Genomic DNA, 14,813 nt, shown 5'->3' on the forward strand with positions numbered 1-14,813 from the left:
CTCCACACACACACAGTGTCCTAGAAACCTTCTTGAAATTGCAGGAAAACTTTACACCACTTCTAAATTTTTTTCCACAAATTAATCCATTTAAATACTTAGGGAGCAAAAAAAATGCACATTTGCATATGCTCTGAATGCAAATGTATCTTGAAATTATGTATAATTTTTTTTCATTCTGATCAACATTATATGTAGTGTCAATGTATACTATACTGAGATTTGATTTGTTGTTTTCACAGATTTCAGGAAACCTTACTGTGCCTTGGATTACAGGGTGTTCTAGAAAAAGAGCAGTAAGTAATCTTTTATTTAAAGCAACAAATGTTTTTTATCTCCTGTTAATAGGAATACCGTTGAGAAAAATTTCATGATTTTTGTAAAGCTGGCAAAATTTAACCTTTATTTAACCTCAATGAACACATTTTGATTTCAGAATATTTATATATACTACAAAGAAAATCTTAAATATAGTAATCAACACTCTGAAATCAGTGGGTAGTTTTTTTGAATAATCAGTGGGTAGTTTTTTCCTGCTTTAAAATGTTCAAAGTAATTCATAAAATATTACATTTTGCTTACATCTATTTAGCCTGGTTAATTTTATAATTCAATTGAATTATTATTGATATAAAATATATTGATTGGTATTAAATTATTTACTATTTTAATGCAATTCAGTATTTACAAGTATCTTACAAATAAGGTTTTTATTTTTTCCTCTGGCTTTTTTGCTGAAACTTATGATTTTTTTAAGGTTAATATAAGTTTAGTAAAATGGTGTTTTACCAAAGAACCTAATTCAGATGATCTGCATAGGATCCATTAATATGCCCTGGGAAATAATGCAAGAGACGACCCATGAAGAATTATGAAAGGTGGAAAGAAGAAGATGACTGGTTAGGAACTCCAGGAATTGAAACCATAAAGTGTTTTGCGCTCCTTCACACATTTAATAGTAGATGGCTATCCAAACTAAGCAACTCATTACCCTTAAACAGGCAACAGAAAAAAAAATGGATTGTCTCATTATTCCCCCACGTGGAACATGTGTCCACATGAGAGACTTGTAACATTGGCAAGGGAGATAAATTCAAAGTCCCCACGATATTAAACAGACAAGGAAAGTGCTTTCCTTCCCAAGGCTTGAACCTCTCCTCCCTCTCTTGGAAATATTAGGCAGCAATGAAAAGGAAGATATTGCAACAAAGAGCAGACAGGTCTGCAGAGCCTCTTTGTCCTACTAAGCTACATAATTCTTCCCTTCACCTAGAAAATTAGACTAGAACGAGGGGTCAAGCTAAAACAAACATACATTCCTAGAAGTGCTCTATTCATCCCTGAAGAATGGTGAATCCATTTTCCCACTTAAAGACAATGGTCTGTTGATTGGCACTAACAGGAGGAATCTCCTCACAAGTACTTGGGTTGGATAAGGTCTTCCTGTCCACTTAAGTGGCACTAGAAAGGATCAGTAAAAACCCCGGTGACATAGATAAATCAGTAAAAACTCCATATAAAAATAAAACCACAGAGGTTCTGAAAATTTTATCACTGGAATCATAATCCATAAAATTAGCCCATGACCTTTGTGCTAAACCTAACTGACTGCTTGCTTAAGTAAAAAGATTAAATCAGACTGAAAGTCTCCTAATTACCGACCAATGTTAAGGAAACAGTTGAAAATCACCCATCATAAAAAGAAACAGGAAAATCACAGCTTGAATGATAAATGACAATCAACTGAAAAAACACTAAGATAAGTCATATTATGGAATTACCTGACAGATAGTTTAGAACATCAATTTTAAAAATGATTCCTCAGAAAATTATAAATTATCTTGAAGCCAATGAAAAAAAAATAGAAAACCTCAGTAGAGCAGTAGAAGTTGTCAAAGTATTATAGAACTGAAAAATGCAACTAAAATTTGAAAACTTCCTAGATATATTAGAGTGGAAATGAAAGAGAACAGAATCAGTGAACTTGATAATAGATTACTAGAACTAAAATACAAAGAAGAACAGAATGTTTACAATCTGTTTTGACTGAAAAATAATGGACTGATTTTTTAAAAATATTTTTAGTTTTAGATGAACACAATACCTTTATTTTATTTTATTATTATTATTTTTAATTTCTTTATGTGGTGCTTGGAATCAAACCCAGTGCCTTCACATGCTAGGCAAGCACTTTACCACTGAGCCACAACCCCAGTCCTGGGCTGGATTTTATTGTATGTTAATGATATCTCAATGAAACTTTAAAAAACTACTCAATTTAGATATTGTAAAACCTTATAAAATTTAAATATAATGACAGTATGTGTGAAGAAAACTTAACTTTCAAAATGACATTTATAAAATGCACATTGGATTTTAAAAGCAATATGATAAATAGGAATATGTATAATATCTCAAAAATTTTTATAGTTGTGGTAAGACATTTAACACAATATACACTGTCTTAAAAATTAAACACAATACAATGTTGTTAATTATAGGAATATTGTCGTATAACACACTTTTGGAACAGGTTAATTTTTCAGTTTATTGATCTTTACTTAAATGAAGTACATATAAAGTTGTGTTTTGATTTTTATAAACAATCATAGTGAAATGATTACTATACCCAAGAAAATTAGCATATCCATCTTCATACATATCTACCAATTCTTGTTTTCTTTTTATCATTCTTTTTTGTGCCTAGTTCATTCTTTCTTTTTTATGATAAGTGCAACTCCAATCTAATCTTTTAGTAAATATCCAATATATAATACCCTTTTTTTGTAATTGTTTATACTGATGGGATAATATGTGGCATTTCATTACATATACACAATATATAAGCATGTCCACAATGTGTAAATGTGTAAAATTCAGATCATAGTAATTGGCATATCTGTCACTTTAGACACATATCAGGTTTTTTTGTGTGTGTGTGTGTTTGTGTGTGTTGGGAATATTCAACATTTCTTATATTAGCAATTGCCAAATATTCAATTTATTTTTGTCAACCGTAGTTTATTCAGAGTTTATTTATTGTGTATGATGTGAGGTAGGAGTCCTGCTTCATTCTTTTGCTTGTGGTTATCTAATTGTTCCAGGATTCCCCAATGGCTGGACTTACATAATTGTCAAAACTCAATTGACTGCAGAGGTCTGATTTATTATTGGACTCTTAATTCTGTTTAATTTATCTATTTAACTTTGTGTCAGTACTGCACTGTGTTGAATACTTCACCTTTCCAGTAAATTTTTAAATAGAATTATGAGTTCTTCAATATTATTTTTCTCCTTTAATTTTATTTTGACAATTCATAGATGACTACAATACTGTATATATTTTGGGTCCTGCTCTTCAACTTCTGCAAAAATTATAGTTGAGATATTGAGGAGAATTTCATTGAATCTGTATATTGCTTTGGGAAAAGATTGACATCTTAATGATATCAAGTCTTCCAATCTATGAATATGGGATATCTTACTCAGGTCTTTATTTACTATTAACAGTGCATTTTTTTAAAAAGAATTAGAAACTAAAGGATGAATGTTTTCTCTGATAAACAAATGCTGATAAATAATGGGGAGATAGGGAAAAAATGAAGGAACTTTGGTTTGTGCAGAGGGGAGTGAAGGAAAGGGAGGGCGTGTGGGAATGGAAAGGACAGTGCAATGAAATGGACATTATTACCCTAAATACACGTATGATTACAATCCCCATGTGACTGCACCATATACAGCCAGAGGAAGGAAAAGTTGTGCTCTATTTGTGTATAATGTGTCAAAATGCATATTTACTTCATGTATGACTAATTAGAACACATTAAAAAATATTTTTGTCTTGAACCTCTTTGGTTAAATTTATTCTTATATATTTATCCTTTTGATGCTATTATAAATAGAATCATTTTCTTAATTTCCTCTTTTGCTTGTTCATTGCTAGCATATATAATAAATTTAGTGCATTGATCATCTATTTTTCAAATAGGCTAAATGTGTTCATTAAGTCTAAGAGGTTCTTTTGTGTATTCTTTGCAATTACCTCTACATAGGATCATGTCACCCACCAATAAATATTATTTTTTCCCAATTTGGATGCTTTTTTAGTTCTTTTTAAATTTTTTCCTTTTTCTTCCTAATTATACTGGTTTTTACTTTTAGTGCAATGTTGAGTAGAAGTGATGGAAACAGGGGACCATGGTCTTGTTCTTGATCTTGAAATATTTTTCAATTTTTCATTATTGACTATACTATTAGCAGAGGATTTTTCATAAATTCCTTTAATGAAGTTTAAGTTCCTTCTGTTGCGAACTCTGGAGTAATTTTAGCAAAGTGTGTAGAATATTGTTGCATGCTTTTCGAGCACCAGTTGACATGGTCACCTGAGATTTTTCCCCCCTTAAATTCCATTAATGTGGTTTGTTATATGATTGAAGTTTTTTTTGTGATGAACCACCCTGACATTTCTTGGATAAATCCCAGTTAATTATACGGTATAATCCTTTACTATGCTACTGAATTCCATTTTTATTTTTTGAGGAATTTTATGTCTATATTCATGGAATTGTTTGTATAGTTTTCTTGTGATTTTTTTTTTATCTAGCTTGATGTCAGGATGCTTGTATCTAGCTTGGCATCAAAGAATGAGTTAGAAATGTGACTTTCTATTCAATGTTTTATAAGAGCTTGAGTATTGATATTAATTCTTTTTAAAGTAAGTGTTTGGTAGAATTCACCATTGAAGCCTTATGGTAGTCATGGGGGATTGGTTGTTTTCTTGTTTGTTTTGTTAAGAGGTGTTGATTATAGATTTGATTTCATCTTTACCTGTCATTGATTTCTTAATCCAATGTTGGTATGTTGTGTGTTTCTCAAAATTTATCCATTTCTTCAAGGCTCCTTAAATGACAGAATATAATTATTCACAGTAGTCCCTTATGATACTTGTATTCAATTCTGGAGTACAAGTGCATGGTACCAACATTAGCTCAGTTCTGGTGAGGACCTCATAGCAGGTAGCAACACAATGGAAAAGGCAAGTGCAAGAGAAAGAAATCACTGGGTGAGACAAGAAACCATAGATAAAATGGCATACATATTTTAATGCAAGCAAAATAGGCTACAGTTTTGGTAATTAAATGACATGAGTTATCTTAACACTGTCAGTTTACAGCTATGAATATTTTAAACATATGGTCAAAGTAATTATGTTTTTTTCTCTTCCACCTGATATTTTTATGGTAGAGGCAGTCATAGCAGGATAACTTCCTTCCACATATATATTTTATTCCAAAAAACTGCTTATATTGGGATGGGGCTGTAGCTCAGTGGTACACTGCTTGCCTAGCACATGGGAGGCGCTGGGATCGATCCTCAGCACCACATAAAAATAAATAAATAAAATAAAGGTGCTCTGTCCATCTACGACTAAAAAATATATTTTAAAAAATTGCTTGTTTTACACCTGCTATCAAATAAATTTCAAATCTTTAAGATCATATTTGTTTTATATTCATTGTAGAAGTTTTCATATTCACTGATAATAACACAGGGATAAAATTTTTGAGTTTGGTTACATTTTACAAGAGCAAAGCTTATTTTTAGATCTTTGCGGTATTTTAGTAAGATTAAAATGTGAGAACACAAAAGGACCTTACAATGCAATGAGATTAAAGGAAAGAAGAATTTAACAGGCCAATGACTATTGTGGTTCATATTTTTATTAAAGAATACTTGGTTACATGCAGGTTTTAGTGGAGGCAAACACAAGTTTGTAAACAGTACTGTTAAATACTTATGAAACACATACTTTGTATACACATTGCCGCAGTCTGGCTGGACACAATTCAGGAGCCACTTGTCAAAAGAAACGAACTTTATTTTTAGAACACACACACCAAACCACCCAGCTCCTCAGGAAAAACCTTCAGAGCCCAACTGCCAACACAGGCTTCCCACAAGCCTCTCAACCTCCCCCACTCCTCCTGCTCCTGAGGCTGATTGGCTGGGTCGAGTGGGCAGAGCCAAAAAAAGTCCCCCAATGAGCAGCTCCGGGGTCTGAAAGGGCGTGGGAAACAGCCCAATCAGTATCACTGCAGAGGAGCCAATCAGTTGGCAGCTAGAAGTTTGCTGGGGCTGCTGTGAGCCAATCATCAGCTGGCAGCTGGAAGTTTGCTGGCAGCTGAAAGTTTGCTGGGGCCCCTTCTGCTGTGGCTCTCAACAACACATAGCAGTGTTCATTGACTGGGTGAGAAAAGATCCTATGTATTGGAAGTTTTGCTACCAATTTCTTTCCACATTTAAGATTATGCAAAAAGTTATTTTCATTAAATATATTTTAAAATTTCATATTTTACATGAATATGCATAATTTGATGACTATTCATGATTCCAAAAATGTACTTAATATTTAAAAATGTAACACTTTCTGCTGTTGGATTAAAGATTGTGAGAACCATGTTAAGTCACATAAATTTTACTTAGTGCTCAACTACTTAAATTTTTACTGATTAACTCCTATTAAAAAAACTGTTGGTGTATATTAATTATACAGATTAGTGTGTTTCATCGTAACATTTTTACATGACATAACATAAATTTGATTAATTTAATCCCCATTACATCTCCAGTTTCTCCCTCCTCCCTCTCCCTGATCTCCTTCCTCTACCCACTATATCTCCCTTCTATTTTCATAAGAATAACTTTTTTTTTACTCTCTAGCTTCCACAAATGAGAGATAACTTACAACATTTATTTTATTTTATTTTTTTTATTGTTGGTTGTTCAAAACATTACATAGTTCTTGATATATCATCTTTCACACTTTGCTTCAAGTGGGTTATGAACTCCCATTTTTAGCCCATATGCAGATTGCANATCAGTTTTCTCATTTAATCATTTTAGCAATCCTACATGAGAGACAATATCCATTTTAAAATAAAGAAACTAAGCCTCAGAGATTAATGAACTTGCCTACAATTAGGAAGATTCTAATCTAAATTGGGACTTTCTGGATTTTCACTATTTTGCACTGAGGAGAAAAAATTAAAGAATGTATGCTGTTTCTGGCTTTTAATTTTTGTTGTTGGAGAATAGAAGTTTTGTATGTATGTTAAATGATGGAATTCACATTTACAAGTTTGCTCTTGTACACAGAAGATAACCAGTAATTCCTCTATTTTTATTGAGGCTATCACCTGCTAAGTTCAGAGAGAAAAAATATTATTCAATTCTATCCAAAATGATGTGTCCATTTCTCTAGGGAGTTCCTTAAATAGTGTACTTATCTGAATTCAATGTGTTTAAGCTTAGCTCTAATAATAGGGGGGTTTTGCTTCACTTCTGCTTGTCAGTGGAAAGAAGTTTTCTATTTGTATTACACTCCCTTGGCAGAAAACTGTGACTGAAACTGCTTGTCAGACAAATAAAATGTTAGCTGAACTATGCCAGTAGAAGCTCTAGAGATGACTGTTTGTCTTTTAAGAAAAGTTAAATGAAAAATAACAGGTAGGGACCAGAGTTGTAATTCAGTGTTAGAGCTCTTGCCTAACATGTACAAGGCCCTGCATTCAATCTTGAGCACTGAAGGGATAAAAAGGACAGCTAGTTCTCACATATGGTGCCTTTGGAAGGAAGTTGGGCCAGGGATTTTCATGACACTACAGACGGTTTCAAAGTTATGGTGGTTCAATATACTATATTTTTATGCTTTTTATTTATAAAATAAATACACATTAAATATAAAATGTACTTGTGAATTTGACTTTTATATTCTCACAGAATAGCAGTATGTGGCAGAATACACTTTCATCATGCTGGGCAACAGCAGTAAACTACAGTACGCAGTCAGCCATGCAATTGTGAGGGTAAACAACAAATACTCTACAGTGTACCATGTTGCTAAGCTATGACACTTAGTAGGTTAGGTGTATTAAATTTATTTTTACTTCTAGTATTTTTAATTTATGATTTGTTTATTGGTGTGTAACCTCATAGTAAGTCAAGGAGCATCTACACTCCAGAGACTAAAAATTCAGACACACCGTACCCAGAGTAAACAATGTTGTAAACAGAGGGAAGTTCCAAGAATAAATTACAAGGGGCCTTAGGATTATTAAACAATTTGGGTTAGTAATAGTTCTCTACAAAAACAGAACCAGCAGGATTAATGGAGACAGAAAATTGCCTCACACGTTTGTAGAGGCAGACGAGTACCAAGATCTGTACTTCTTCAAGCTGGAAGTAACTCCGTGAGACCCATGTCAAAAAAAAATCTAAAAATGTGCTGGGGATGTGGTTCAGTGGGTAAATGTCCCTGGATTCAGTCACCTGTTCAAAAAAAAAATTAAAAACCTTCTGTGCAACAAAGGAAACATGAACATGAAGAGAGAGACAGAATGAAAAAAAAATGTTATTGGATACTCCTCTGACAGAGGATTAATATCCAGAATATATAAAGAATTCAAAAAATTAATACCAAAGAAAAACCCAATCAATAGACAAATGGACTTAACAGAAATTCCTCAAAAGAAATACAGATAACCAACAAATATATGAAAAAAAATGTACAATGTCTTTAGTAATCAGGGAAAAGCAAATCAAAATTGCTGAGATTACACCTCCCTTCATCTAGAATGACAATCATTAAGAATTCAAATATAGTAAATGCTATTGAGGATGCAGGAAAAAAGGAACACTAATAAACTGTTGATGGAGTTGTAAATTAGTAGAACCACTAAGATAATCAATATGGGGGTTCCTCAAAAGACTAGGAATGGAATCACCATATGACCCACCTATGTCATTGCTTGGTATTTACCCAAAAGAACTAAAATCAGTGTACTATAGTGATACATGTATGTCCATATTTATAGCAGCACAATTCACAATAGCCAAGTTGTGGAAATAACCTAAGTGTCCATTGGCAGATGAATGGATAAACAAAACTGTGACATATCTGAATAGATAAATAAAATGTGTGTGTATATACATTGTGTATATGGATTTTTTAATTTTTATTTGTTCTAATTAGTTAGACATGACAGCAGAACGAATTTTAATTTTAATTCATTTTACACAAATGGAGCACAACTTTCATTTCTCTGGTTATACAAAATATAAAGTCACATCATTTGTGCAATCACACATGTACCTAGGGTAATGATGTCCATCTTTCTTACTCCTATTCTCCCCACTCCCCTCACTACTCTCTGCCCAGTTCAAAGTTTCTCCATTCTTCTCTTGCCTTTCCCACCCCATTATGGATCAGCATCCACAAATCAGAGAAAATATCCGGCCTTTTTTTTTTTTTTTGAGATTGGATTATTTCACTTAGCACAATATTTTTCAATTCCATCCATTTACCTGTAAATGTCATAGTTGTATTCTCTTTTAATGCTGAGTAATATTCCATTGTTTATATATACCACAGCTTCTTTATCCATTAGTCTATTGAAGGGCATCTAGGTTGGTTCCACAGTTTAGCCATTGTGAATTGAGCTGCTATAAACATTGATGTGGCTGCATCACTGTAGTATGCTGAGTGGGATAACTGAGTCAAATGGTGGTTCCGTTCCAAGTTTTCTAAGGAATCTCCAGACTGCTTTTCCAGAGTGGTAGCACCAATTTTCAGTTCCACCAACAATGTATGAGTATACCTTTCCCCCCACATGCTTGCTAATGCTTATTATTGCTTATATTCTTGATAACTGCTATTGTGACTGGAGTGAGATGAAAACTTAGGGTAGTTTTGATTTGCAATTCTATAATTGCTAGAGATGTTGATCATTTTTTCATGTTTGTTGATAAATTGTATATTATCTTCTTCTGAGAAATGTCTGTTCAGTTCCTTAGGCCATTTATTGATTGGGTTATTTTTCTTTCTTCTTTTTTTTTTTTGGTGTTAAGTTTTTTAAGTTCTTTATATATCCTGGAGATTAGTGCTCTACCTGAGGCACCTGTAGCAAAGATTTTCTCCAATTCTGTAGGCTCTATCTTCACATTACTGATTGTTTCCTTTCCTGAAAAAGAGCATTTTAGTTTGAATCCATCCCATTTATTGATTCTTGGTTTTATTTCTTGCACTTTAGGAGTCTTGTTAAGAAAGTCAGGACCTAATCTGACATGGTAAAGATATGGGCCTATTTTTTTCTTCTATTAAGCCCAGGGTCTCTGGTTTAATTCCTAAGTCCTTGATCTACTTTGAGTTGAGTTTTGAGTATGGTGAGAGATAGGGGTTTAGTTTCATTTTGTTGCATAAGGATTTCGTGTTTTTCCAGCACCATTTGTTGAAGAGGCTATCTTTTCTCTAAAGAATGTTTTGGTGCCCTTATGTAATATGAGATAACTGCATTTATGTGGGTTTGTCTCTATGTCTTCTATTCTGTACCATTGCTCTACCTGTCTATTTTGGTGCCAATACCATGCTGTTTTTGTTACTGTAGCTCTGTAGTATAGGTCTGGTATTGTGATACCTCCTGCTTGACTTGTTGCAAAGGATTTCTTTGGCTATTCTGAGTCTCTTATTTTTTCAAATGAATTTCATGATTGCCTTTTCTATTTCTATGAAAAATGTTATTGGTATTTTCATTGTAATTGCATTAAATTTGTATAGTGCTATCCAAGAACATAGGAGATCTTTCCATCTTCTAAGGTCTTCTTCAATGTCTTCCTTTAGTGTTCTGTAATTTTCATAGTAGAGGTCTTTCACCTCTTTTGTTACATTGACTTCCAAGTATTTTATTTTTTTTGGGGGGGGGTTTACTGTGAATTGGGTAGTTTTCCTAATTTCTCTTTCAGAGGTTTCATCACTGATATGTAGAAATTCATGTGATTTATGGGTGTTGATTTTATATCCTGCTACTTTGCTGAATTCATTTATTAATTCTAGAAGTTTTCTGGTGGAATTTTTGGATCCTCTAAATACAGAATCATGTCATTGTCAAATAGTAATAGTTTGAGTTCTTTTTTTCCTATTTGTATCCCTTTAATTTCTTTTGTCTATTTACTCTGGCTAGAGTTTCAAGGACTATGTTGAATAGAAGTGGTGAAAGAGGGCATCCCTTTCATGTTCCAGTTTTTAGAGGGAATGCTTACAATTTTTTCTCCATTTAAAATGGAGAAAATAGATAGCTTTTACAATAGAGTTTTATTATAACATCAAGAATAATATAATTTTCATTTGCAGGAAAATGGATGGGACTATAGAATTCATGCTAAGTGAAATTGGGCATACTCATAAATTCCAAAGGTCATAGGTTTTATCTTTTATGTGGAAATTAGAAAATAACAAAAAAAGGAATTCCTGAAAATAGAAGAGAGATCAGTGGAGTGGAGGAAGGGGTAAAAGGGAGGAGAAAAAGGGAGATACAGGGGAAGGAAATGGACGAAATTATGAACTGTGCATGTATGATTATATCACAATGGATCCAAGATTGTGTATAATTGTAACAACAATTTTAAAAGAACAAGTGATTCATGGCATATGTGTGTGTGTGTGTGTGTGTGTGTGTATATATATATATATATATATATATTACTCTATATATTAATGTACACAATATAATGTACTATATATTACACTATATATATGTGTGTTTGTGTGTGTGTGTGTGTGTATATATATATATATATATATATATAAATTTGAAAAATAAAATTAATCAGATTAGATTTTTCTCCCAGAAAAATCCATGAAAGAGGACTTTTTATGAGGTCTTGATATTCAGTGTCTTATAGGTAAGAATATATTTTCACTGGAAACAGGGTTGGTATAAATAGAGAGGGATGATATATCTCTAGCATAATGTTTTGAAAAGTCATATGCATAACATAAATTGTGAATACATTGCTAAAAGAAAAATGTACTAGACCTGATTTTAAAATATCATTGTTTATAAAAAAGATAACATTTGTTTTGTACAGTTGTTTTTACTGGGGCATAGAAACTTTAAAAATAAAAAAAGAAAGAAAACTATTATTTTTTGACTATTATTATTGCATTTTTGGTACACATTAATTTTATTTATTGTTATATTTCTGCATCTGAATTCATTGTTGATTGATCATGTCTATCTATCCATTTTTCACTTTCCCAACTCCCCATCAACCTTTCCATTCCCTAGTATACTCTCTTCTACATTCAGAGCCACAATTTTTAGTTGCCCATATATGAGAACATAATACTTGCCTTTCTATGTCACGTTCATTTCACCCAACATGATGTCTTACATTTCTGTCCATTTTGTTTCAGAAGACAGGATTTCATTCTTCTTTATGGATGAATAATACACCATTGTGTATATATACCATATTTTCTATATCCACTCATCTGTTGATGGGCACCTAGTTTGATTCCACATATTAGCTATTGTGAATAGGATCACAATAAACATGAGAATGCTGGTATATTTTTTTCATTCTGATTTTATGTCTTTTGGAATTATACTTAGGAGTAGTATAGCTGAATGATATGGTAGTTTTATTTTTTGATGTTCTTCCATATTGCCTTCCGAAGTGGTACAATTTTTATAGGTGAATAAGGGTTCTCTTTTCTATACATCCTTGACAGCATTTGTTATTTTTAACTTTTTCATAGCACCCATTAATATTGGAGTGAAATGTTAACTCATTGTAGTTTTGATTTGCATTTTCATGGTGGCTAATGATATTGAGCATATGTTCATGTATTTATTGTATTCCTTCTTTTGAGAAATGTCTCTTCAGATCATTTGCCCATTTTTCATTGGATTATTTATTTTTATGACATGAAGCTACATGAGTGCTCTATGAATTGTAGATATTAATTCTCCATCATGTGAGTAGTAATATATTCATCCATTCTGTAGGTTGTCTCCTCATTCTGTTGTTTGTTTCCTTTGCTGTGCCAAAGCTTTTTAATTTGATGTACTCTCATTTGTCAATACTTGCTTTTGTTACCTTGGCTTTTGGAATTTAATCCAGAAAATTATTGCCTTTATCATTATCTTGAAGGGTTTCACCTATGTTTTCCTCTAGTCATTTCAGAGATTGAGGACTTACATTAAGGTTTTTAATCCATTTGAGTTGATTTTTATACAGAGTGAGAAATAGTGTTCAAGTTTCCCATCTTCTGCATGGGCATGCATATCCAATTTTCCCAGACCCTTTGTTAAAGAAACTGTCTTTTCTCCAATGTTTTTTTTTTTTTTGCATGTTTGTTGAGAATCAGTTGACTGTAGATGTATGGTTTATTTATAGATTCTCTATTTTGTTCCATTGGCTTATGTATCTATTTTTATGCCAATATGCTGTTTTCGTTGGTAAGGCTCTGTAGCATGTCTTAAAATCAGGAATTCTGATACCTCCATCCTTACTTGTTTTGCTCAGGATTGCTTTGGCTATTCTGGTTCTTTCACGTTTCTATATGAATTTTGGTATTTTTTGTAGTTATGCAAAAATGTTATTGGTTATTTTGACAGAAATTTCATCGAATATATAGATCACTTTGGGTAACATGAATATTTTAACAATATTAATTCTTCTGATCCATAAACATGAGAGACCTCTCCATCTTCTATACTTGTTTGTTCAGGGATTTTATTATGAAGATATGTCGAATTTGTCAAATGATTTTTTGCATCTATGAAGGTGATCAAGTTATTTTTGTCACTTATTCATTATATTTGATTATTTTGTTTATTGACTGTGTGTGGAGAAGCATCTTGCATCTCTGGAATGAAATTGTGGTATGATCTTTCCAATATACTGTTGAATTTGATTTGCTCATATGTTATTTAGGATTTTCACATCTGTTTATCAGTTTATAGTTTCCTTGTGTGTGTGTGTGTGTGTGTGTGTGTGTCCTTGTACAATTTGGGTAACTGTGTAATGATGTCCTCATAGAGTGTTTTGGATGGGTTCCTTCCCTTTCTATTTTGTGGAATAATTTGAAAAGCATTGTTTGCTTTATAAGTTTGGTAAATTTCAGTACTGGAACCATCTCATCCTTGATCTTGTAAGTCTTTTTATTGCTATTTCAATGTCTTATTTTCTTAACAGTCAATTCTAGTTTTTTGTGTCTTTTTGGTTCAATTTTCATAGGTCATATGTGCCCATAAATTGGTACATTTCTTCTGAATTTCCTAGTGTGTTAGCATATTTTTTTTCAAAATAATCACTAATGATCCTTTAAGTTTCTGTGGTATTAATGTAATGTTTTGATTTTTTTTTTAATTTTTTATTGTGGGTTGTTCAAAACATTACAAATTTCTTGACATATCATATTCCACACTTTGATTCAAGTGGGTTATGAACTCCCACCTTCACCCCATACACAGATTGCAGAATCACATCAGTTACACATCCATTGATTTACATATTGCCATACTAGTGTCTGTTGTGTTCTGCTGCCTTTCCTATCCTCTACTATCCCCCCTCCCCTCCCCTCTTCTCTCTCTACCCCCTCGACTGTCATTCATTTCTCCCCCTTGTATTATTTTTCCCTTTCCCCTCACTTCCTCTTGTATGTACTTTTGTATAACCCTGAGGGTCTCGTTCCATTTCCATGCAATTTCCCTTTTCTCTCCCTTTCCCTCCCACCTCTCATCCCTGTTAAATGTTAATCTTCTTCTCCTGCTCTTCTACTGGCCTGTGTCTCTTAATTGGTGAGTTTAAGCCATTAACATTTAGGGTTATTATTGAGATATGGGTTGTTCTTCCAGCCATATTTGTTTATTTATGTTACTAAACATGGTTTGTTTTCCTCTTTGATTATGTTCCCCCCTTTAGTGTCCTACCTCGCACTGTTGGTTTTCATTGTTATTTTCCATTTCCTC

The 14,813-nt window shown here is 32.7% G+C and overlaps 1 protein-coding gene across 1 annotated transcript in view; it reads left to right on the forward strand.

The window, feature by feature from the left end:
* Hdx (highly divergent homeobox) overlaps positions 1 to 14,813 on the forward strand; it is a 116,631-nt gene that overhangs the window by 40,865 nt on the left and 60,953 nt on the right. The window contains exon 4 of the mRNA XM_015502120.2: positions 243 to 296. Coding sequence (XP_015357606.1) covers positions 243 to 296 — 54 coding nt within the window. The remainder of the gene's footprint in view (positions 1 to 242; positions 297 to 14,813) is intronic.

This window comes from Marmota marmota, unplaced genomic scaffold (assembly GCF_001458135.2).
Source record: "Marmota marmota marmota unplaced genomic scaffold, marMar, whole genome shotgun sequence".
Classification (NCBI taxonomy): domain Eukaryota; kingdom Metazoa; phylum Chordata; class Mammalia; order Rodentia; family Sciuridae; genus Marmota; species Marmota marmota.